Source organism: Dasypus novemcinctus, chromosome 14 (assembly GCF_030445035.2).
Source record: "Dasypus novemcinctus isolate mDasNov1 chromosome 14, mDasNov1.1.hap2, whole genome shotgun sequence".
In the NCBI taxonomy this organism is placed as follows: Eukaryota; Metazoa; Chordata; class Mammalia; order Cingulata; family Dasypodidae; genus Dasypus; species Dasypus novemcinctus.
Genome location: NC_080686.1, coordinates 48,861,187 through 48,888,157, shown reverse-complemented (window position 1 = coordinate 48,888,157; position 26,971 = coordinate 48,861,187). Strand labels below are relative to the sequence as shown.

General features: G+C 37.6%; 1 protein-coding gene across 6 annotated transcripts in view; it reads right to left on the bottom strand.

The window, feature by feature from the left end:
- WWP1 (WW domain containing E3 ubiquitin protein ligase 1) overlaps positions 1-26,971 on the bottom strand; it is a 139,788-nt gene that overhangs the window by 102,624 nt on the left and 10,193 nt on the right. For 4 of the 6 annotated variants that reach the window (XM_012518097.4, XM_004474756.5, XM_058275692.2 and 1 more), the window contains exons 2-4: positions 6,603-6,693; positions 2,894-3,032; positions 2,105-2,229 (exon numbers count right to left, since the gene is read on the bottom strand). In XM_012518097.4, the coding sequence (XP_012373551.1) occupies positions 2,105-2,229; positions 2,894-3,032; positions 6,603-6,672 (334 nt within the window). In that variant the 5' untranslated portion in view covers positions 6,673-6,693. Of the gene's footprint in view, positions 1-2,104; positions 2,230-2,893; positions 3,033-6,602; positions 6,694-16,920; positions 17,015-26,971 lie in introns of all 6 variants that reach the window. The other 2 variants (XM_012518098.3, XM_058275691.2) reach the window with 1 other exon arrangement.

Below are 26,971 nucleotides of genomic sequence, written 5' to 3'. Positions count from 1 at the left end.
TGCGTAACACCTTGTATGTCCAAAATACATATCTGCTAAAATCAGATAAAAATTTAGCCCTTTGTGGATTTTCTTTTTCTTTAAACTGAGACATAAAAATGGGAAGAACTTTTTAAAAACCTGATATTTTAAGCATTAGCATTTTTAAAAATTTTATTTTATTTATTTCTCCCCACCCCCTTGTTTTTTGCGCTTGCTATGTCTGGTCATTGTGTGCTCATCTTCCTTTTACTGGAGACACCAGAAACAGAATCCAGGACCTCCCATGTGGGAGAGAGGCACCTAACTGCTTGAGCCACCTCCGGTTCCTATTAAGCATTAGTATTTAAACCCTTAACCCAGAAAACCTACTTTTAGGAATCAATGAAAAAATTTTTAGGGAAATAATAAAGTGTTCATAAAGATTTACACATGTCAACAAAGGTATTCACTGTAGCATTAGTTTGAGCCAACTATTAGAAACTACCTAAATACCAAAAAACAGGTTAAATTATGGTATGAAAAAACATGTTGTGGCCATCAAAAATCATAAACTAGAACTATGGTTCTTACTCTTCTTAGAACACACAACATTTTGAGAATTTGATAAAAGCTATGAACTATAACACTATCCCAAGAATTAAAAGTATATTTAGGGAAGCAGATATCGGTGGCTCAACTAATAGAGCATCCGTCTACCATATGGAGGGTGGAGGGTTCAATCCCCAGGGCCTCCTGACCCGTGTGGTAAGCTGGCCCATGCACAGTGCTGCCACGTGCAAGGAGTGCCATGCCACACAGAGGTGTCCCACATGCAAGGAGTGTGCTCCGAAAGGAGAGCCGCACCACATGATAAAAGCTCAGCCCGCCCAGGAGTGAAGCCTCACACATGGAGAGCTGATGCAGCAAGATGACGCAACAAAAAAGAGACGTAGTTTCCCACTGCCACTAGATAATGAAAGTGGACGCAGAAAACACACACAGTGAATGGACACAGAGAGTAGACAATGGGGTTGGGGGGAAGGGGAGAGAAATAAATCTTTAAAAAAAGAAAAAAAAAAAATATATATATATGTACATACCCCAAATGCTGCATACAATGATAGGAAGTTTACAAATAATTGATGCCTATTCTGCCTTAGAAATACCCTGGCTAGAGATTTTAATACTGTGGAAATATGATGTTTATATTATATTGTTAAGTGGAAAAAAATGAACATTTGTGTCTATGTATGAGAAAGAGATAAAGACAGAAATCACATTATTAAGGGTGGCTAACCTTGGACAGTAGGAGCATTTTTATTCTTTTTGTGTGTGTGGTTTTTTATATTCTACATATTTTTCTACAGTGAACTAGTACAACCAAAAAAAAATTTGAGGGTTAGAATTTAATTATTTTATACAAACAAAACTGTCATTAGCCAAGAAACAGAGAAGGGTCAAATATATACTAAGATATACTAATATTATATGAGTACAAAATTATAATAAGAAAATAGTAAGTCAATGATAACCACGATAATAACCATAATAAGAAGTGACAAGGATGGAGAAAGGCCAGGGTAAATATTTTATTTTTCACATAATGCCACAAGGTTTTTTTTAAAGCTATCAGGCAAAAACTGAAGTTCTCCTTTATGAATATAAAACCGTACTTCAGGGAAGCGGATTTGGCTCAACCCATAGAGTTTCCGCCTACCAAATGGGAGGTCCAGGGTTCAAATCTTCTGACCCATCTGGTGAGCTGGCCCACACACAGTGCTGATGCACACAAGGAGAGCCATGCCACACGGGTGTCGCCCGCGTAGGGGAACCCCATGCACAAAGAGTGCGCCTACAAGGAGAGCTGCCCCGTGTGAAAAAAGTGCAGCCTGCCCAGGAGTGGTGCCACACACATAGAAAGCTGATGCAGCAAGATGACGAGACAGAGATTCCCAGTGCCACTAAGAAGAATGCAAGCAGACACGGAAGAACACACAGTGAATGGACACAGAGAACAGACAACGGGGTGGGGGGAAATAAAATAAATAAATCTTTAAAAAAAAAAAAACCAAAACTGTACTTCAGGGTAAGTCCAAAGTCAACTTTTAAAGAAAACAAAGACGTTTAGAAGAAAAATACTTACATTTTCTATTGTGGAGTAACAGAGCTTGTTTCAAATCTATTGCTGCTCTTCCTAATAGAGCATCTGCTTTTAAAGTGTGATGACTCCAAACTCGAAATTCCAATGTAGTTTGTGGGGTCACATGTCTGTAAGGGTTAAATTACAACAAAAATACAGCAATATACACCATCACTCTAAGTGATAATTCCTATTAAATAATTTACATTTATAATTTTTGAAAGCCATGAGTTCAGTTTACTTGAGAAAAATACTTCATGAAGCAAAAAATTATCTGAATTATAAATAAAAACAGTATTTACTTTCAAGTATATTAGGACTTTAATAACCAGGTAAGAATTTTTCCCATCAATGAGCCAAAGCATCAGCAATACATTAAGAGTCTTACTGTAACTTCACACTTCTTATATCTCAACAAAGTTCTAGTGATTTAAGACAACTGATACATTAGTTACAATACTTTTACTATACACAACTTTATACCACAGTTCAGAAATACTGAAATTAAGAATGACTGATCTTCTGCCATATTTATTTCTATACCAAGAGAATAAGAGAATGTATGGCTATATAAAAGTAATTTTAGTTTATAAAGCTAAAGCAAAAATTATGCCTCCTTGCTAAAGTAAATGAAATTAACCAGTATTTTTTTTGTACTTCAAACTGTCCACACACATTGGGGAAAAAGCACTCATTGCTTTGAAATCATTCTAATCCCCCCAGCCCCAGCCCCACAAATATTCCAAGAAGCATACTCCTTTTTGAGGATTTTGCTTTATACAAGGTACTTACACAGTTAGCTGTTCATCCCATTTGGGATTAGAAGAACTACTGGATTTTGCTGTTTTCTTAATTTCTCGATCTACAACTACTTCTGTATATATTGCTGTTCCAAACCAGTTCTTTTTTCTTTTCAGTTTGGCACTAGAAACTAATGGAAACATGATCATCACTAGATAATGCATGTAGCCAAAAAAATTACATATTAATAAATTAATAAAGAATGGAACTGAGCTTCTTGGGTAATTAGAATTCTTTTTATTAGTAGGATGAAGAAACAATAGTAACTAAAATATAATATAATAATAACTAAAATAATAATTAAGAACTATTGGAATTTTTTTTGTATAACAGTTGTATTAAAGATATAATTCACATACCATAAAATGTACCTATATAACCTGCCCAATCCAATGTTTTTAATACACAGAGGCATTATTACAATTAACTTAAAAACATTTTCATCACCCCAAAATGAAACTTCAAATCATTTAGTAGTCATGTCATGTCCCTTTTTACCTCCCTAAACTCTCCTCTAGGCAACCACTAATCTTTCTGACTCTATAAGATTTACTCATTCTGGACATTCCAAGGAATCATACAATATGTGGTCTTTCATGACTGACTTGCACTTAGCATAATGTTTTCAAGGGTCATACATGTTATATAGTATGTATCAGTACATCATTCCTTTTCATTGTCAAGTATTACTCCATTATGTGGATATACCACATTTATCTTTTCCTCAGAAGATGGACATCATTTGGGTTGTTTCCAGTTTTGGGCTGCTATGAATAATGTCACTATGATCATTCACGTACACGCTTTTGAGTGGACATGCTCTTATTAGTATTTCCTTTGGGGATATTCCACTCCTGCTGGGTCATACGGTAACTTGTTGTTGAGGAACTGTCAGACTGTTTTCTAAAGTGACAGTACCATTTTATGTTCCCACAGCAGTCTACAATGGATGCATAGAGAGATACATCCATACGCAGACTTTAAAATCCTACTCATGGGAAGCCTATATGCCTTAAAGCAGCTGGGCTCCTGTCATGTGTGGGAAGTTCCGGTGGCTCCTTAAAAAAAAAAAAAAAACAAAGAAAAAAGACAAGCAAGACAGCGAGCTGACATGATGGGCTGGTGCAATGAACTGAAGCAACAAGATGGTGAGATGATGCAAACAACAGACACACAGGGAACACAATGAGAAACACAACAAATAGAGAGCAGAGGTGGCTCAAGTGATTAGGTGCCTCCCTCCCATATGGGAGCCCCTGGGTTGGGTTCCTGGAGCCTCCTAAAAAGAAGACAAGTAGGCAGGGAGTGCAAATAATGAGAGGGGAGAGAAATGGATAAATAAAAAATAAATCTTTAAAAAAATCCTATTTATAACTACCCTCCTCCAAAAAAAGTTCCAGTAATAAACTTAAGAAACATACAAGGTCCACATGAAGATAACTGTAATACTACATGGATGAGCATTAAAAGACTTGATGGGAAGCATATGTGGCTCAAGCAAACAGACTTCTGTCTACCATATAGGAGGTCCAAAGTTTGATTCCTGGGGTCTCCTGGTAAAGGCAAGCTGGCCATGCGGAATGCTGTCCCTCACAGGAGTGCTGCCCCGCACAGGAGTGCTGGTCCATGCAGAGAGCAGGTGCAGCAAGATGACACAACAAAGAGAGACACGGAGAAGAGACAATAAGAGATGCAGCAGAACAGGGAGCTGAGCTGGCACAAGAGATTGAGCACCTCTCTCCCACTGTGGAAGGTCCCAGGATCAGTCCCAGTGCCGCTTAAAGAGAAGACAAGCAGATACAGAATAACACACAGCCAACAGACACAGAGAGCAGACAGTGAGCGCAAAAACAAGGGAAAATGGCATAAATAAATTTTTAAAATCTTAAAAAAGAAAGAAAAAACTTGAAAAGAATGACATGATATACTTCTGGATTTGCAAGCTTTAACATAAAGATTTCAGTTATCTCCAATTTTATACAAATTTTTTAGGAAGTACCAAGGATTGAAAGCAGGACCTCATACATGGGAAGCAGGCACTCAACCACTGAGCTACATCCATTCCCCAATGAGAGTTGGTTTTTACATTTGTTTGTTTTGTTTTTAGGAGGTACCAGGGATCGAACTGGGACTTCATGATTACAATATTTTTTAATGATCTAAATAAAAATACCAAGTGATTTAAGACTTGGAAGGGAGGAGGAAAAGTGAAGGAGACTCTAAAATTCAAATGAAAGGTAAAGAAAATTAGAGAACAGTAAAGGCATATTTTAAAATGCAAAGTGATAAAATTTGCCCCAATGTGGTTTTTAAGAAGTATTATAGAATCAAAATAACAAAACAGCCTGACCTTGACATAAGAATAAAGAAGATGTTAGTATGTGATAATGGTGGTATTTTAAACCATTGAGAACAGATGGATTATTCCATAAATGATGTTGAAATATTTAAAAAGAATAAAGTTAAATCCATAAAACACACCACTCATGCAAAAACAGATCCATATAATTTTAAAATTTTTAATTAAAAAAAATGAAACTAAAAGGTACTAGAATAAATTATAAATATGTTTATAATAAGCTGTTAGGTTAGTCTTTCCATTTCAAGTCTTATCCTTTTTACATATCTTGCACACTTTATGTTTCTGACCCTTTCCTGCATAAAGTCTGAAATCTAAATATTAAAAGATATAACATTTATGTATACTACTTTACTTATGAATATACTACACTACAGTATTATTACCATATTACGATACATAGTTTTGTTTGATTTTTCCTGCTTTCCATGGACAATATTCTTATTCTTATTTGCTGCTGCTAATCAGCTGTGGGTTAAGAACAGGAATAAGAATAATAAGAATAAGATAATAAGTAAATTAATATTTTTCCTAATTTGGCTTAGAACAGAGCACCTCAGTTTAAAGACTGTAAACTACTAGACCTCAATAGTTGGAAAGGCCTTGAGCATGGCACTATTTGATTATTTACAAAACAAAAGAAAAATCAACAAAAAGGTCACTATTATCTAATAAAAGAAGTGATATCTTAAGAGTGAGTCCTAAGACCTTGGTTGGTGTCCTGTTACTAATAGAAGGCACTTAATCCTTCCAAGTCTGTTCCCTCATTAGCGAAAGAGAAGTAGTAATATTTACTCATGAGATACTGTGAAACCAATAAAATAGTGGACTTAAAGATGCTTTGTATTTTAAAAAATTAGTCCAATAAAATTAAAAATTGGTAACGGCAAAGAAAAAAAGAAGAGCACTAAAATCTTGTGCCATTTAGCACAAGTCCAAGTTTACTATTTCTGAGAGCATCACTATATTCCAAAGAATTCTAACTGATGCTCAAAATGATAAATACTACGGTTGCATTACCTTGGCTACTTAAGACTCCTTTGGTCCATATCCATTTTCCAACTGGTTCTCTAGAATTCTGGTGATTCTATGAACTACCTGATAGTCTTTCAATACGTTCCTTTACGGCTCAAATCAGCCAGATCAGGTTCTTGTTACTTCAACTAAGAACTCTTGACCCTTAACATAGATCAAGAACAGGAGGAAAGTCACACCTCAGATATGGTGGGAACAATTCTTCTTCCAGAAATACATATGGAGTAAGTCTGCTGAATCAGGTATTACAAAGAAAGCTCCATCCGAGAGTCAGTATTTTAAATTACTATGAAAATAACAACTTACCAGTTACCTGTAACTGTAACCTTCCACTGTGGTTATTACTACTTTCAGACCTTGGTGAAGCAGTGGCCATGTCCCAAAATTCAGCTTAAACCTAGAAAAAAGTTAATTTATTCATGAGTTAAACAAAAGAGTGTTAATTTGCAATATTATAAAACAGCATCAACTAAAAAACTACACCTAAGACTTAGTACTTATAAGCATTACTTAACACTATTAAAAGAATATGGCCATTAACCATATCTGAGATTCACCCGGGATAACTAACAAGGAGGAGATGATGGACAATCACCATACCCAAGGAACCAAGAGAATCTACAAATTCAAGCAAGAGTCCCATCCATCACCCATATGGGATCGAAGCTCCCTCTCAATTTGAGGTGGAGAGGGCATCACCATCCCAGAATCCTCAGGTCTGGGGAATAAACTATGGACTAACGTGTACTTACTGGTATTCTCCTATAGGATTAACTGTGATTTCTACCAATGCAAGAAATTATATCACTGATGTGGCAGCTGTGGCCATTGGAAGTTCTGAGGGCAGGGAGAGGGAAAAACAGGTATAATATAGGTGAATCGTCCTGAATGTCACTGCAATGACAGATATAGGCCATAATATATCTTACCATAACCTACAGAACTGTGTGGGAGAGAGTATAAACTACAATGTAAACTTTAACAATATCTGAGACAGTTTGAGCAATAAAATAAATGATGACACTACAAGTCCAGGGTCACACGTTGATTTACTTATCATGTCTCCTCAGTCTCCTTGAATCTGGAGCAGTTCCTATCTTTGTTTTTCAAGACTTTGATACATTTGAAGTGTACTGACCAGTTATTTTTGCAAGGTATCCCTCAATTAGATGGATCCCTCAACTGGATTGGGTCCTGGACCCAGAAAAGGATTTTAACTGACACTATTTGCAAATTTTGCATAAAGTCTATAGTCTATCTACTGATATTATTTCTACTTTGATCATTGTATGGGGTCATATAAAATGTTAACTTTTGAAAATTTGAGTGAAGGGTATATAGGAATTTTTTGTATTCATTTCCCAACTTTTTTGTTCAGTCTGAAATTATTTCAAAATGAAAAGCTTAAAAAAATTCAAAGAATAAAGTCCAGAAAAATTCCATGCTTGGACATTTATGGAGACAGAATATTCAAAACTGGCTATCTCCTGCATGAAAATACAGTATTTTGGGAAGTGGATGTGGTTTGAGCAGTTGGGCACCTGCCTCCCACATGGGAAGTCCCAGGTTCAGTTCCCTGCGCCTCTTGAAGACAACAAGTGGACACAACTAGCAGAGACAATGAGCAGACAGATGAGGAAGCCATCTCAGGGGGAAGGGGAAAAGAAAATACATTGTTTATCTGGAGGGGAAGAAGGAATACAAATTAGAAAACTGCTAGTCATTTTCTTATTAATGATAAAAATGGAAAGAAATCATTAGAGATGCATGCTTGCAGAATATTTGTAGCAATGGCAAAGCACACAGAGGGAGGCAAATATATGGGGAAAATGAAAATGTGTAATAGTTTTCAGTCCTCTTTAAGGTCAAAGATATTGTTTAAGAACATAAAAACATATCATGTGGCACTTAGTTTATTAATAAAGTCTGTATAACTAATCTCTTGAGACTGAATCTTTTATATCAGTAATATGAGTATGATTGTGTTTCTATATATATATACAAAGAAATAAAAACAAGGATACATTAAATTTACCAAACCTTTATCCACAGACAACTCTCACATTAAAAAATAAACCTAATAAATATTTTAAAAATTCAAATAATATAGATAATACAAAATAAAAGACAAAAGCCTTTTCTAGTCCTCATCTTGTGTTCTCTGTAAGGTAAACTCTGTTAAAGGTTTTCCTATGGTTTTATTTTTAACTGGAACCAAAAGGGAGCATACGTCGCATACTGATCTTATCTAGCTCTTTCCTCTTAAAAATCCATTATGGAGATCTTTCCATATCAGAAAACACAGATCTTTCTCATTTTCTGTGTCTGCTACATAGTACTCTCCCTCTTAGATGTACCACAATTGATTTTACCAGTCCCCTAATGGACTCCAATAATGCTGCAATGAACAGCCTTAAACATACAGATTAACAAACTTTTGTGGGTATTTCCACTAGATAAATTCCTGTTGGTGGTGCCACTGGGTCAAGAAGAATAAGTATTTATAATTTTAATAACTAGTGCCAGACTACATAATATCACTCTTACCACAACTGAGTGTATATAAGAGTTCCCATTCCACATCCTTGAAAGCATCTTATTTTTTGCCACTTACGCATAATACAAAATGACAAATATTGTCTTGATTTGCATTTCTTTAATTATGAGAATTAGCATCTTTAAAAACCCACTGGTTATATGTATTTCCTATCCTGTAAACTAACAATTCTTATGTTTCATTCTTTTCTTTTTTGGATTATTGATATTTTCCTGCTGATTTATAGAGCATAAAATAAGGAAATAAGCCCTTGATTTGTAATATGCCTCTTGATTTTGCTTATGCTGTTTTTTCCAAATACACTAAAAAAGAAATTTATGTAGTAAAATTGATCAAACCTGCCTTTCGTGGCTTCTGCATTTTCATCTTGCTTAGAATGGCCATCTCCACAAAAAATAAATTATTACAAGCTCTCCTCTAGAGTTACTGTTGTTTAAGGCTTAAATCTTTGATCAGATTGGAATATATAGTTACAAAGCAAGGATCCAGTTTTCTTTTTCTTTCCAATTTGATCTAACACCATTCACTGAATAAGCACTTTTTAATCTGACTTCAATAGTCACCCTTATCATTAATTCATTTTTATATGTATATTGTTCCAACTTGGAGTTTTTTCTATCTATCTGGTTTCCTTTTTGGTACCAAACAATTTCCATTACTGTAGTTTCATAATGACAATCTCAGGTAGGGGTAGGCCTCCATCATTTCATTTCCCTAATCAAATTCTTTTTTTTTTTTTGGAGAGGGAGCATAAAAATGCTTTAAATATATTTTTAAAAACTTATTTTGAAACAATTTCCAATACAAGTTATAAGAATACAAAGAACTCCTCTATAACCTTTACCCAGATTCACAACTTTTTGCCACATTCCTTTATTACTCCCTCTCCATATATATCTATACATGTTATTTATCTGAACCACCTTACACTTTAATACCTTAATGTATATTTCCTAAGAAAAAAACTCTCCATTATGTAACCAAAGTAGTTATCAAAGTCAGAAATGTATCTAGTACTTTACTATTATCTAATCAACAGTTCATATTCTAATTTCATCAACTATCCCAATGTCATTTATCATAATTTAAAAAACAAAGTCTCTAGTCCACGTTCCCATATTGCATTAGTTGTCGTGTCCAAAATAAAGTTGCCATGTTTCTTTTTATAGATAATTTTTCAAGTTCTGCTCTGTCCCTTTTTTAATTTTTTTAAAAGGCAAAGCAGAATCATTTCACCTTTCTTCTGCATGACAAATATCTCAAGGTTCAACTTCTACCCACCCTTAACTTACTAAGGGTATGCCAGAACATCCTGGGCAAGACTTAGAAATATTAACGTTTATTTTGTTTTTCTCTTTTTGCAGTCTTTTCTAAGCTCCATTTAGATATTTCCCCATATTCAGGGACCTAGTAGTCTAAAAATCATTATATAGTCCACTTGCTGTAGTTGTATAAGATAGATATATATACAATTTTTTTTTTAAGATTTATTTTTTATTTCTTTCTCTCCCCTTCCCTGCCTCCCCCCACCCAAGTGGTCAGCTCTCTGTGTCCATTCACTATGTGTTCTTCTGTGTCCACTTGTATTCTTGTCAGCAGCACCAGGAATCTGTGTCTCTTTTTTGTTGAGTCATCTTGCTGCGTCAGCTCTCCATGTGTGCAGCACCACTCCTGGGCAGCCTTCACTTTTTTCACGCTGGGTGGCTCTCCTTACAGGGCGCGCTCCTTGCGTGTGGGGCTCCCCTACGCGGGGGGACACCCTGGCGTGGCACGGCACTCCTTGTGCGCACCAGCACTGCGCATGTGCCAGCTCATCATATATGTCTGGAGGCCCTGGGTTTGAACCCTGGACCTCCCATGTGGTAGGCAGATGCTCTATCAGTTGAGCCAAATCCACTTCCCCAAAGACAGACAATTTAAGGAGTTGCTTATTATTTGATTAACTGATTCTGATTAATATATATTCACAGTTACTAAGAACTCATTCAAACCAATGCTCTCATTCTGCAGATGAGAAAATAGATCAATGATTATCTCTAACTGAGGACACATCAGCTGTCATGTTTATATGAGAAAATCAGAAGTGAAAGCCAGATTTCCCTTCCATCCACTCAAATAACACTCGAAAGTGTCAATCACATATAGGTGGTAGCTGAAGATGTTAAAAGAATGTGATCAGGAAAGGCAAGTAACAGCTCGAAAAAAGATTACCAGAATTCTTAGAAATACTGCATAAAACTGGCAGTTAGAAAAGGAGTCAAGAATGGAATTATTTTTAAAAGTACTCAAGGAAAGAAAAACACAGAAGAGGTACATTGCAGAAACCAAGGAAATAAGAGTTTTAGTAAGAGGAGGTATTTAACAGGGTCCAAGGTTGCCAAGACAATCAAATAAGATAAAAAATGATAAAGAGTATTGAATTTGCCATTTAGAAGGTGGTGAATAACTTTTAGTTATAGTAGAGTACTAAGCATGGTAGCTAGAATGCAGTACTCTTGCTATTTGATTAATTCTAATTAGTATATATGCACAGGTTCTGAGACCTCACACAGGCCAATGAGTTCGTTCTCAGATGAGAAACAGTTTCAAGGATCACCTCTACCAGAGGATACATCAGCTGCCATGTTCATATGAGAAAACCAATGAAGACGGAACCCTCAGATAATCAATAGACACTGAAGAAAATCAATGCAAATTCTATTAAGTCAGCCAAAGGGGTAATGATGCAAAATGCAGAAATCGGTTGGTTTTTATAAAGGGTATTTATTTGGGGTAGAAGCTTACAGTTACCAGGCCATAAAGCATAAATTACTTCCCTCACCAAAGTTTATTGCCACATGTTGGAGCAAGATTGCTGCTGACATCTGTAAGGGTTTAGGCTTCCTGGGTTCCTCTCTTCCCAGGCTTGCCTCTCTCAGGGCTCAGCTGCTCTGGTATCTCCATAAGGCCAGTTGTAGACTATTAGGCAAATGCTTGTTTCTCTTCCGAGAGCTTTCTCTCTTTCCTCATGACCAAGCCCTCTGTGTGCTTACTTCCCCAGGCTCCAGCTCAAGATTTCCACCTCCCTTCTCTGCCGGGCAGTTTCTCTGTGAGTCCCTGCCCACCATGGGGCAGGGAATCAATGTCCTACTGACATGGCCCAGTCAAAGTCTTAATCATTATTTAATCAAGTAAAAGTAAAACTTCTGAATCCAATATACCCTAATACACCCAGAGGAAAAGACCAGTTTACAATCATAGTTCAGTATTTCTTTTTCTAATTCATCAATAATATCAAACTGCTACACAAATGGATTTCAATTTCTAGCACCTGAAACATCTGGTGTACTGGATATTTTGAAAGACCCTCCATGGTCTATTGATAAGCCCTTGACATTGATGACTATGAATATGAACTTTTACTCTTGAAATTGAAACTTAGCCTAGTATTACAGGATGCCTAAGAGGTGCTTCCTTGTTGTTCAAACATAGTCTCTCTCTAACCCGAACTCAGCATACAAATACATTACCTTCCCTCCAGTGTGGGACATGACTCCCAGGGATGGGTTTTTGTGGCACTGAGGGATTACTACCAAACACCAACTAGCAATGCAACCAGAAAAATACCTTGACCAAATGGGGGAAAAGGTAAAGACAAATAAGTTTATACGGCTAAGAGACTTCAAAGTGAGTAGGGAAGTCGTTCCAGAGGTTATGCTTATGCATGTGTCAGCAGGACCTCATTGGCTGCCAAAGTAAATAGTGCCTCATACAGCAGGGCTGCTAGTGCTCTGGAGACACCTAGACACTACAGGCAGGGCAGACAGCTCAGGAGTTTGGTGACCTGCCAGTGAGCACTACTCTGGAATTTATGCTCCCCAGTGTGACAGAGTTGGGACTCAGCTGTGGTTTCCCTACACGTGGCTCTTCTGCTCTTCTATTTGAACCTATAATTAGTCCTAGAATTGCTAGGTTTATGCCCAAGATACTTAAATCTTTGGGCTGTCCACGTAGCAGCTGGGCCCTGAATCTCAATGAAATTGCAACACCTACTCTCCAGTTCACTGATCTCACCCAGGACAACTAACAAGAAGAATATGATAGACAACTACCATACCAAAGAACCAAAAGAGTCTACAACTGCAAGCAAGAGAGTCCCATCCACTGGTCCTATGGAATGGCAGGCCCCCCTCAATTAGAGGTGGAGTGGGCATCACCATCCCAGAATCTTCAGGACTGGGGAATGAACTATGGACTAAAATAGACTTACTGGTATTCTACTATAGACTCATTGTGATTCTAGCAATGGAAGAAATAATATCACTGATGTGAAGGCAGTGGCCACTGGAGGTTCTAAGGGCAGGGAGAAGAAAAAAACAGGTGTAATTGGGGGGCATTTTTGGAACTTGGGTACTGTCCTAAATGACACTGCAATGACAGATGGAGGTCATTATATATCTTGCCATAACCTCCAGAACTGGGTGGGAAAGAGTGTAAACTTTAATCCATACTTAGTGGCAATACTTCAAAATGTGTTCATCAATTGCAATGAATGTACCCCACTAATGATGGATGTTGTTAATGTAGGAAAATGTGGGAGATGTTGGGAGTGGACTATGTATTTTTTATGTGGCATTTGTATAACATAAGTATCTTTAAAAAAAATGTTCTGAAAATAGAAAACCAAAATAGGCCCTCCTACTCTAATGCAAATAGATTCTGGATAAATTAAAACAAATGTACTTTTCAGGTAATGTTGTAGTCTCAGGAAGTATGGGAAATTATCAAGCTTGCTCCCACCACATAATAATAAAAGCCAAACATACTTTGTTTTAAAAGTAAGTTGAAGGAAGCAGATTTGGCTCAATTGATAAGAGTGTCTGCCTACCATATAGGAGGTCCAGGGTTCAAACCCAGGGCCTCCTGACCCATGTGGTGAGCTGGCCCATGTGCAGTGCTGATGAGCGCAAGGAGTGCCGTGCCATGCAGCAGTGTCCCTCGTGTAGGGGAGCCCCATGCACAGGAAGTGCGCCCTGTAAGGAGAGCCGCACCATGCCAAAAAAGCACAGTCTGCCAAGGAGTGGTGCCGCATGCATGGAGAGCTGATGCAACAAGATGACACAATAACAAAAAAAGAAGAAACACAGATTCCCAGTGCCACTGACAAGTATGCAAGCAGACACAAAAGAACACACAGCGAATGGACACAGAGAGCAGAAAACAGGGGGGGAATTTAAAAAGTGAGTTGAAATAATAGAAGGGAGTGATGAGTAGTGAGTAAAAATTAATAAATCAGAGTGTTGCATTGGATGCACATGTAGACAGTAACACTGAGATCAACAGACAAAGAAAGGAGCCTGCTGCAAGGTGAGGGAGCATTAAGCTAGAGCCCAAGTCAGTAGTAACCTCTAACATGCAGAAGCATAAACATATACTCCCAGGAACCCCAATTTAAACCACTGGGATTATGGAAGATTAAGAGAGTAACTAAATATGAGCCCATAATTTAGGAAATAAAATTTATAAGAAAATAAGCCAAATGATTAAGAGTCGGCAGAAACAAAAAGCATTAGTTTCTGACTTCCAATACTTTAGATATTAAGATTATCAAACACAAACTTTTACTAATTAGTTCTAGCAATAAAAGATGAAGTAAAACATGGTCAAGCAAGAAGACACTATGAAAATAATCTTGCATGTCTGAAAAAGAACCAAACAGAATTTATAAAATAAACTTTCAATTTACAGTCGTTTCAAACTTACAGAAAAAGTTGTGAAGATAGTAGACATTTCCCATATACCCCACACCTGATTCCCAGTTTCCCCTATTATTAACATTTTGTATTAGCCAAATGGGTGCTAATGCAAAATACTAGAAATTGGTCGGTTTTTATAAAGGGTATTTATTTGGGGTAGAAGCTTACAGATATCAGGCTATCAAGCATAAGTTTATTTCTCTCACCAAAGTCTATTTTCATGTGTTGGAGCAAGATGGCTGCTGACGTCTGCAAGGGTTCGGGCTTCCTGGGTTCCTCCCTTCCAGGGTCTTGCTTCTCTACCCTCTGTACGCTTACTCCCTGGGGCTCCAGCTTAAGGCTTCAGCGTCAAATTCCAACATCAAAACTCCAACATCAAAAACCCTCAACTCTGTCCTTTGCCATGCCTTTTATCTGTGAGTCCCTTTAGTGGGTGGGGACTCAATGCCCTACAAGAGGTATACATGATTACTTAATCAAGGAAACTTATGAATCCATTATAATCTAATATGCCCAGAGGAAAAGATCAGTTTACAAATATAATCCAATATTTCTTTTTTGAATTCATCAATAATATTAAACTGCTATACATCTTATATGTGTACTTTTGTCACAATTAATGAACACATACTACGTTATTATAACTAAAGTCTAAACTTTACTATCATTCCCTTAGTTTTTACTAATGTTCTTTTTCTGTTTCAGTATGCCATCCACAATTCCACAGTATATTTACCTGCCCTGTCTCCTTACTTTCCTCTTGGGTTATTGCTGACTTCCTTGTTTTTGATGACCTTAACAGCTTTGAGAAGTACTGGTTACATATTTTAAAAAGTTCCTCAACTGGGATTTTGATGTTTTTCTCAGTATTAAACTAAGGTTATTAGTTTGGGGAAGATCACCAAGATAAAGTGCTATTCTCCTTACATACCATCAGCATACTTATCACTGTTGATGTTAACCTCGATCTCCTGGCTGAGGTAGCATTTGTCAGATTTTGCCACTGGGAAGGTACTTTTTCTCACTTCCATACTGCATTCTTTGGAAGAAAGACCTGATGCAAAGCCCACACTTAAGAACTGGAGACTTACATTCTCCATAAGGTACTTTAGGGGTAGGCACTTTTTCCGACTTCCATACCTTATTCTTCGGGAGAAAGACACTATGCAAAGCCCACACTTGAGAAGTGGAGACTTATGTGCTATTTCCTTGAGGGCAGAGAATCCACACATTATTTCACTAGATAAAACTTTTTTTTTTTAAAGGAGATAACAGGGACTAAACCCAGGACCTGGTACATGGGAGGCTGGTGCTCAACCACTGAGCTACATCTATACCCACAGTTAGAACTTCTAAAATGAAAAAGTATGATTACTGAAAGATTTAAAATTAGTTTAGTCAGAACTTAAGAACTAGTAAACTTTAACATAAATCTGAAGAAAATAATTTATAAATGTGCTTTTTAGATAGAAAATACCAAAGAGAGGCTAAGAAACATGAGATAAAGTGAGATCTGACTTTGATCTCTACAATAAATCCCAGAAAACAGAGAAAAAGGAAAGGTCATACTGGGAGAGAAAAATGATTTAGTTTTCTAGAACCATTAAAACACATTTATCCACAAATTATAAACGACACAATAAAAAGAGGCATGCTAGGTACAAAGAAATTCACTTAAGACACACAGCAATGAAATTCCTGAACCCAAAACAAAGAGACCCATGTTAAAAGCAGCCAAAGAGAAGAGATTTCCTACAGAGGATGAGAGTAAAATGACAGCAGAATTCTCAATAGCAACAATGCAAGCAAAGAAGGTAGAACAAGCATCTACAAAGGACTGACACAATTAAAATGAATGCAATTATACCGAAACTCTCTTTGGCAAACATGGAAGGCATTAAGACATCTTCAGATAATAATAATCATGTAATAATAATCTTTAGACTCAAGAGTACATGCAAAAAGTGAAAGAGATGGTTCAAAATTGGCACCATCTTGCCTTAAAAGGGAAGACAACTAGTCCCCACACTTGATTTAATAACATATAAAGTCATATTGTACTTAAAATAGAATATACTGCTATATAAATTTTTTAATCTGAGACTTAAAATAACTGTATGAAATAGGGAGGTACTATTCTTATCTTACAGATGAGGAAACTGAGCCTTAGAAGGGTAAAAAAAGCTACAGTCATATTCTTCATGACAACATATTACTAGATGTATACAGGTTTAATTTACTTTTTTCTTTTTTTAGTATTAATTTACTATTAAATCTATGTAGTTTGACTGTTAAAGATAGTTTTAGTTTAAAAAAATTGATAATCACTTACTCTGTACCAGTAATTGTGCAAGACACTGGGGATACAAAGATGAGTAGGTCTTTTCCTTCTTTCAAGGAGCTCATAGTCTACTGAGGAGACAAACCTGTAAACAAATAACTTTCAGCCTGACAGTTACTAAAAGAGATGCAAAATGTAAAGTTAAGTATATGTGGGCACACAAGAGAAAGTAGATAATTCAAAAGACAGATCAAGAAAGAGTTCAAGAAAAGATAACCTTTGAGTAAACTGCACCTTTAAGTGCAATGCTTCGAGCACTGCACACAGAAATAAAGTATAGAGCATTCAGAGAATTGCTGGTTTGGTTGCACAATGGAACATAAGGATAGTGGAATGTAAAGCGTACTCAGGGAAACAAAGCAGAGTCTAAATTGTACAGTCCCCTAAGAAGTAGTTTATATGATATCCTATATATAACAAGCATAATAGTTTAAAGTTTATGCTGAAGGTAACTGATATATACTGAAGGGTTTCAGTAATGAGACTTGCATTTTGGAAAAATAACTTTGGCAGTAGTGAGGTTAGATTTAAGATAGTAAGTTTATCTAAACTGGGTATTGGTAGCGACAAAGAAAAAACTCAGGGTATGTATCAGATCTTTGACCAGTTGATTACGGGATAACTGATATTTAGAAAGCGGAAGGAATCTGAACAGCTAAATATCCTACTTTACTACCTGAGTAGATGGTAGTGCAGTCATAACCAGGATAGACAGTAAAAGAGAAAAGTGGGGAGACAATACTGCTCAGTTTTCAAGAGCAAACTTGATTCAGAATAGTTGGATTTCATTTCCAATTCTACCACTTAAGACTTGTGTGACCAAGTTAACTTCTCTATGGCTCATCTTCTGTACCAGTAGAATAGGAAAAACAAAGGCATCTACCTCAGGTCGTAACAAGGACTAAATGAGATCATACATATAAAATGCTTAGTATTTTCAGTGTATGGCACAAATTAATTACTATGTGAATGCTAGTTACTGTTCTTATTGTGGGAATAGGGAAATGAGTAATAAAAGGAAAAGCTTCATTTGGACAGTTGCTCACAGAAACCTGTTAACATCCAGGTGGAGGCATTTTATAGCTAGTTATAGAAATAGGCAACGCGGAAAAGGTCTATGGGGAAGAAATATTTCAGAGTCACAGTTTATACAGGTCATTTCAAATATGTATGAGAGGATGGGCTTGTTCATGAAGGAATTTTGGAATAAGTGCTGAGTAGAAATCAGAGATGGTTTCGACATACTTCCAACTACTGCTGAGCAGCACTAATACAGATATGAGTGCTTTTCACAAATCCACAATAACAACAATCTGCATGACAGTATAACTTTTCTCCAGCCTGTGCAGCCTGTGGGGAGTGGATATGGCTCAGGCTGTTGGGCACTCCCCCCTCATGTGGGAGGTCCTGGGTTTGGTTCCTGGTGCCTCCTGGAGAAGGCAGCAAACAATGAGCAGACAGACGAGACCATCTGGGGGGAGGGGGTAATAAATAAAAATAAAATGTTAAAAAAAAAAAAACCCAACTCAGGGGAGCTGATGTAGCTCAATGGGTTGACCGCCAACTTCTCACTTAAAGAGGTCCCAGTCCCACTACCTCAAAAAACAAAAAACCAAACACATTTGCTGAATGTGGAACCTGTGCGTTTATGTAAAGCTATTGCATTAACAGAATTTAAGAATGTACCAAAGATAATGAGAAATTGATTAACTAAGAAGTCTCCCTCCTCCTAAATGACCCAAGATACAGCAACTCTAAAGCAGAAAATAAGTATTTCTTAAAAACGAGTTATAAAATAGATTTAATTTTAAATCATCTACTTCTGTATTTAAACATCGCTTTCAAATAGATTTGTTTAAAATATATATATACTTTAAATGTCATGGCTCTAACTGCCTAGACTCCTTTTCTATTGGAATCCTGTTATAATAAAGTATAATTCTGTTAGATTTAATATTTCTGTGTGACAAATATTCAAATTTTTAGGAGCTAACCTGACTGGGCCTCACCTTCACTACCACCTCATTGGAGCTTCATGTTGGGAAAGGGAAAGCAAGTGGAAGAATGAAGCTTTCAGTGTCTTTGAGCCTTCAGAATCATTTACTTTTACCAATCTCTCCAAATCACTGCCACTGCTGTCATCTAATGATGCAAAGGCATTTCCAACTTCCTGAACAAACTCATAACATTCACTTCTATTCACTTTCCCCCACCACCATGCCCTCATCCTCACTCCAGAGCCTCAGCATCTATGCCAACAACTCACTTGACGATCTCCATCCCATGCACTAGCACAGATGACCCCATCCTCAATTTGAAGGCCCCACCCTGCTCACAACCTCCCAGTAGTCACCTCTACCACTGCGTTACCCCAAAGAATCTGTCCACCAATGCAGGGACTCCAATCCTTTGCTGGGGAAGTCACCAACATGCTCAGTGGTCACCTCACCATCTCCCAGCCCTCACCTAAACTCTTCTTTGGATGTAGATGTTTCAATGTTTTTTTTTTTTCTTCATTTTTTTTCCGCCTGAGGGGAAGAACTTATTTCTAATGGAATGGCCAGATCCTGACCCTACAAACAAGCAGTTCCAGCTGCTTATCAGGGTGGGAACTCCACAAGGGTGGCCTGATGCATGCACTGTCGCTCAGACGCAGGGCCCCCTCCCCTTCGGCTGTATAAATACCCCACACATGGGCATCACAAGCATCTCTCCTCTCCTACCAGAAGAGGATGTCCGAGCTGACACCCACCAATCCTGACCCAAGAGCACCTGGCTGCCAGAGGGCCAGCCATTTTGGGATCTCTTCCCCTGCTCTTTTCAACCCTTTGTGTTGCTTAAGTAATAAAGTGATCATTTGCTGAAAATCTTCGCTGGGCCTGAGCCTGTGTTCCTGTGATGTACCTGAAGCAACTTGCTCCACAGCCCTCTAGCCTTCCTTCTAGCTAGCATCACCCTGTGGTAATACCATTACTACTGTACATTGGCACAGCACTTCAGAATTTTCCAGCTTTCACATAATTTATAAGGGAAATAGTCTAAGTAAATTTTTTTCCAATTTTAACAATGCACTATTAACATTATTTTAAATTTCTGTTCTACCTCCCATAGGACTTTTCTACCCAGGATTGCGCCTCATCTCTCGTCAATCATTGTGCCTATCCCTCTAACTTCAAATAAACTTGATGCTGAGGTCTAATGTATACTTTTTAAACTGTCTGGGCTAGAAACAAGCTGATTTCTTATAAAGCTTTCCTGTCCACACTGACATTTCCCTAAAAATATCACCAATCCATTCTCTTAAATGCAAAACACCGGAATATCACCCTCCTGGTAATTTACAAGTGTGCCACTGGGTAAAAAAGAACACGTCTAAACCATGTTAGTCCAATGACTTAAGAGCACTTGCAATATCCATCATAGAAAAGAAAAGATGGTGATTTCCACAGTTACCTGAACCTAATCCCATAATAAATCTCATATTATTTACATTATATATGTGTGTGTATATGTATGTTTATATGTATCTCCTGTCATTCTGTTTTCCTGGAGAACCCTGGTTAATATAATGGTCAAAGTAACTTAACTTGCTTTTTGTATCAGGGTGTTTAGCAATTTGATATGGTTATGAATTCCAAAAACAGATACTGGATTTTTATAATCTGATCTGTACCTGGGCCTGACTTAGTTATGATTAGGGCTTTAATAGGGCCACATCATTAGGGCATTGAGTCCCCGCCCCTAGGTGGGTGTGGACTCACAGATAAAAAGCATGGCAAAGGACAGAGTTGTGGGTTTCTGATGTTGGAGCTTTGATGATGGAGTCTGATGTTGAAGTCTTAAACTGGAGCCCCAGGGAAAGAAACAGAGCTGTTTGCCTGAAGCCTAGAGAGCCTCACAGTCTACAGCTGACCTTGTGGAGAAAACAGAGGAGCTGAGCCCAGAAGAACCCAGGAAGCCTGAACCCTCACAGTCGTCAGCAGCCATCTTGCTCCAACATGTGGAAATAGACTTTGATGAGGGAAGTAACTTATGCTTGATGGCCTAGTAACTGTAAGCTCTTACCCTTTAAAATACCTTTTATAACGCCCAGCAGATTTCTGGTGTTTTGCATCAGCACCCCTTTGGCTGACTAATACAGGAATTAACAGACATTTTAGGAAAACTGCTTTTGCAGCATTATGAGGGATGCCTGAAAGTGGGCTAAGCAGAAAATGGACTAAAATAGGCTGGGAACAGAAGAAGGAACAGAGATATAAAAAAGGAGAGTCTACAATAATAACTGATGGACTAAGTAGATGCAGAAATTAAAGAAAGGGGGAAGGTTAGGATTGCTCCCTGATCTGGCTGGGCCAACTAGAATGATGGTGCAAACATTGAGACAGGAAAATCACTTTTTTAAAAAAAGCACAGTTTGGGGGAAAAAATGATCAATTTCTTTTTGAAAATGGTGTTTGATACCTGAGAGACATATATAAATGGTACTATCCAGTTAGCAGTTACTTAGTTGTTGGGATCCCTTAACCAATTACTTCTCACCAGCTCCACCACTCTAAACCTCATCTTTAAGCACCATTATTTCTCATCTCAACTTCAAGAACAGTTTCCTAAATGGTCTGCCTTTCCTCTTCACTACCTAGCAGAGTGATATTTCCAAAACAGAGACTATCACAATTCTGTTTCACACTCCAACATTCTCTCATTTTAACCAGGAAAAATCCAAACTCCTATAGAGCCTTCCTGATCTGTCACCCCTACCTCTCTGATTTCTATTCTGCTCCTTTCCCCCTTGAACAGTGTTCCACCCTCACGGGCATTCCTGCCATCCTTCAATTAAGATTACCTGGTGCTGCCTCAAGACAGTTGCATTCACTGCTCCATCTGAAAGACTTTAGGGGCACCTCACGACTCATCTCAATGAGGATCTCTTCAGAAAGAATTCCTTAATCACCCCAGGCAAAGCCAAGCCCTTGGTCCTCCAATTCTTTACCACCTTACCCTATTTTATCTTTCCTAGCAAATCTCAATTATATATGCTTACATATTTTGTCTTTTAAATTCCATTCCCATTGCCCCTGCCAAGGTATGTTCTTTGAGGACAGGAACTCTAACTCACCATTCTATTCCAGAACCCAGAGTGGACCTGGTTGGGACAAGGCCCCCATTAAATAATTACTGACTGACTGAACAGAGCTCAGTAAAGAGATACAAGCTGGAGTTTGCTCAAGGTATGTACGACGTCCTATAAGAGGAGTTCAGAAATACACTGAAAGATAACTCTGCTGTAGCACATGAAATCACCCAGAAAGGGATATTACATATGACTTGCAGCACAGACAGGACCCTGGGGCACACGGATACTGAAGGTCTGAAAGTAGAAAAGGACCACTCATAGCGAGGAGAAAACCAGAAGAATACTTCAAAAAAGAATGTTGAGGAGGAGGAAATAGCGGACAGCTGCACCAAATGCCCCAGGTAAGATTAGTTTTAATGAGAGAGAGAGAGAGAGAGAGAGAGAAAATTAAAATGTTCAGTGGACAACAAGGACATTACCAGGCAATTTAACAAGGGCGATTTTAATGGTAGGACCTGAAACCTTGTCACCAAATGAACGAATAGACAGAAACCTTCTCAGACATTTGACTGTAAAGGAAAAGAGAAGATACAAGCTTAAAGGGAGGTATTTATAGGTTTGTTTCTGCTATGGAAGAGGCTTGAACTTGTTTATATGCAGGAAGAAGCTCAAGTCATGAAAGAACATGATTATTAAAGCAAGCTCCCTGAGAGGTAGGATTGTTTTAGAGCTTACAAAATACAGAGTTATGCCTCATGTAAAACATCAATATGGGTGATACTGCATATATAGAACTCTTTTTACAAAATATAAATACAAATATACTAGTGAGAAGGAAAAATAGCAGCAGCTATGTATGGCAGGGGAAGCATAGACAGATTGAGAGGTAATGAGTTTTGTTTTTTGTTTATTATTTCTGGAATTATGAAAGTGCTCTAAGAATAAATGAAGTGATCAATGCACAAATACGTGATTATACCAAATACCATTGATTTTACACTTTAGATGGATTTATGCTCAATCTGATTTTTTAAAAAGTTGTGAAAAGAAACAGTTCTGCTGTGATTAATGAAATAAATGACAGTTAGAAATGCAGATCTCTCTAAAAATGTCTGAAAAGGAAATTAAAGAGATTTTACCTAACAGCTCCAATTTTCTCAGTAAACCAAAAGTCACTCTGAGGCATCTGGAATACAATAGTTAATAAAAATAGACAAAATTCCCTTTTTAACAGGGATGGAACTAGGTAAGGAATCTGAGCAGCAGAGACATGGGCCCGGAGGTGTAGGGACCACCAACCCCCAGGGACCAGTGGATTTTTTTCCCCAAACCATTTTACTAGTTCACGTTTAGAATCAATGACATAAATGGTTAGAGCTAAATCTAGGGTACAGATTCCGGAAAAGGACACACTCCAGATACTATCAAACTATTTCCAGTCCATCAAATCCATCAAGTATACCCACATTCTCTCACCTCCATTCATTAAAATTCAGTTAGAGAAAATAAGAGGATTGGTATTCTCCAGAAAAGCTCTTTTTTTCAAAGCTCACTGATCACACATACTTCTAATCAACTGCCAGTTTCCCCCCAATCTCTCTGTATATCAGTATCACCATGGCACAGGAACTATGCTAGGAACACTAGGGGATTCTCACACACAGATCTATGGACCAATGCTTCCAGCACGTGACTCCAACCTCTCATTTAATTATCCTTGATTCAACTCAAGTATCATGTCTCCAATTTCTGTCTAGTTGCTGGATCTCCAGAGCACTTTAATCATGTTAATTTCCCTATCTCTTCCATTACACCGTAAATTTTTTTATTATGATTCATTTTTGTAATTTCCGTCTCTAGTCCAGTGCCAGGCCCTTACTAAATACTAATAAATATGTGTTAAATTAAAGTTCCTTATTAATAAAACATTAATTCTTCAGAACAGGTAGAGTGATTAGGTTCTGAAACTTTAAACTAAAATATTAAAGAAAATTCTACATAGTTGGGACCATAAGCCACCTACACCCTCTCTCTCATCAAATGTACATATACAAGAAAAGAAAACCGTTAAACTTGGACAATCTCCAGCCGTAAACAAATATTTAAAACCAAATATTTAAAATAATTCGAAGTAGCATTCTTATTCTCAAATTCTATATATTAACTGGATTCCAAAAGTTTGAGAAGACTGCTTAGAACAGTACAAATTTTCCCATGGAAACAAAGTTATAAGTGGTGTAGCAGTTTGATAGGGTTATAAATTTCAAAAATAGATACTGGATTATGTTTGTAATCTGGTCTATACCTGGGCATGATTAAGTTATGATTAGGGCTTTGATTAGGACAGGTCATTAGGGTGTTGAGTACCTACCCTGTGGTGGGTGGGAATTCATAAAAGGCATGACAAAGGACAGACAGAGTTGAGGATTTTTGATGTTGGAATTCTGATGTTGGGAGTTTGATGCTGGAGTCTTGAGTTGGAGCCCTGGGAAGTAAGCACACAGAGGAAAGAGAAGCAAGCCCCAGAGAGGACCTGAGCCAGGAAAAGAACACAGAGGATTAGAGATGGCTCCTTAGACACAGCAGAAACCCCAGGGAGAGAGACAGAGCCATTCGCCTGATAGACTACAGTTGACCTTGTGGAGGGAGGCAAAGCCTAGAGAGCCTCACAGACAAACCACAAAAACCTACTGGATCCATGATATAGCTGGATTACTTCCAGGGTACAAGGAAATCTATTGTTTCACAAGGATGTTTCAGTACTTCCACAATACTTGTTTGTGTGAATATACAATACTCCTGTAAATTCAAAATAAAATTCCAAAGTTAGCAGAATGCTGAGACTTAGAAAAAGTACTGAAAGCATGCTGTATGGTGCCCAGCACATTGTAAATAATAAATTATACCAAATTTTTTTTAATCCAGATCTCCTGGTATCAAACTTTCACGTTCATCAAAACAGCTTTGTTTCTCACTGAACACTAGACTGTAAATCCCAAGAACACCAGGACAATTCCTCACCAATGTATCTACCATGCCTAGCTCAATACTGCATACAAATGGTGCTTAATACATATTTACTAATGAAGGATACTGAGGGCCACCTGAACTTAACAACCACTAAGGAAACACAGGTAACTAAAACCACATCACCTTACTTAATTTTTAGGTGCTCTTCCAAATGAACTTTTAACTCTAATGGCTTTTTTCCCTAAAAATATTTATCATCAAGATGAAAAAGAATAAAAATCCATTTAGAAAATACTCCTTCCATGAGTCACCAGTAGAAGACCCTGTTCTAGGCAACAAACAGTTCCATTAATTGGCTGAATGAAATGGTGCATCTAAATGTGTCTGGGCTTTGGTTTTCTTATTAAATGAAGAGAGCACAGAATATATTAAGAATATTAGCTTAGCATTATAAAAAGCCTGCATATTTCATGAAAATACGAGCAAATAACCCATAATCACACCAACCCACTTACAGCTATTTCATTTTTACATTTTACTTTCCACAGCTTTTTATATAGTTGCAATCCTAGCATACAAATCAATTTGTATTCTAAACTGTCTTCCTCCACCCCCAATATACAGTAAGAAATGCCAATTTGCAAACCTCAAGGAGCCCTTAACCATTATCAGAGAACAATTTAATTTATGCTTATAGTTGTGAAAATGTGACTTTGGCAACAATATTCCAGAAGGCCACAAGATGGTGATGTTACTCCATAATGCATTTTTCCTTACTACTTCCCAAAAGATGAAATTAAAAGTTTTCCTCCACTGCAAGACAACATATCAAAAATGTTTTACTTTACTAGAAGTAATAAAGGGAAATACATTCACCAAATATAGCAAGTATTCTAATTTTTACACTTAACCATAGTCCTTCAAAACAAAACAAATAAGAACACAGGACTTTGGCTCCACTGCTGTTATCTTTTATCGCACAGACTTTTCCTTCCATCCCCGCTCCTCCCCACCCCACCCCCACCCTCCACCCCCCCCCCCCCGTCATAATAAAAAACAAATATATTTTTAGTTATCATGCACTGACCTTCTTGTTTTTAACTGAAGAGATGATTCCTAGTTCTCCGATTTAAAAGAAGTGATATTAAAATTTATTTAAGTCAACAAAGGAGAATTATATCAAAATGTTATCAGTACTATGAATGGGGTATTCTTTTCTAATTTACTATAAATTCCCAATTTCTTTATTATGTTTACAATGGCTTTTACAAAGGGTATTTATTTGGGGTAAAAGCTTACGATCACAAAGCCCTGAAGAGTCCAACTCAAGGCTGCTTTCAAGCGCATGCTGAAGCAACATGGTGGGCCATCTCTGCCTGGTCTCTCTTCTTCCTCTCAAGGCTCCATGAGCCCAGCTTCTATCTCAGCTGTAGGCTGGCATAGGGCTCGTCTCTCAGGACTTCTTATAGCAGTCTGGCATAGGGCTCATTTCTTTCCAGGCCTTATCAACTGCTATCAGGCAAATGGCTCATCTCTCTTGCTGGGGCTGAAGATCAAAGTTTTCTCCTCTGCTGTGTCCATAGAGCTCTCCTGCCTTCCTATGTCTTCTTTGGCTGCCCATTTATATCAGCACACCAAGGGGGCAGGGACTCAACCCTGAGTCACGCCCTACTGACATGGTCAAATCAAAGCCCTAACCTTAATAGGTAATTTAATCAAGATACATCAGCTGAATCTAATGCATTGAAAGGGTATCATACCCAGAGGAACAGACCAGTTCACAAACATAATCCTTCTCTTTTTGAGGGTTCATAAAAAATATCAAACTGCCACAAATGAGATAAAATTTTTTAAATGGCATGCCAATCTGGGATCTCTTAAATTCACATAGGGTATAAATAATGCAGGAACGCAGTTGGTCTTAAACCTGGAATCTGAGCCAGGTTTGACTCCAAAAAGAATAACAGTGACCATTTATTGGGGTCATATTATGTGTCA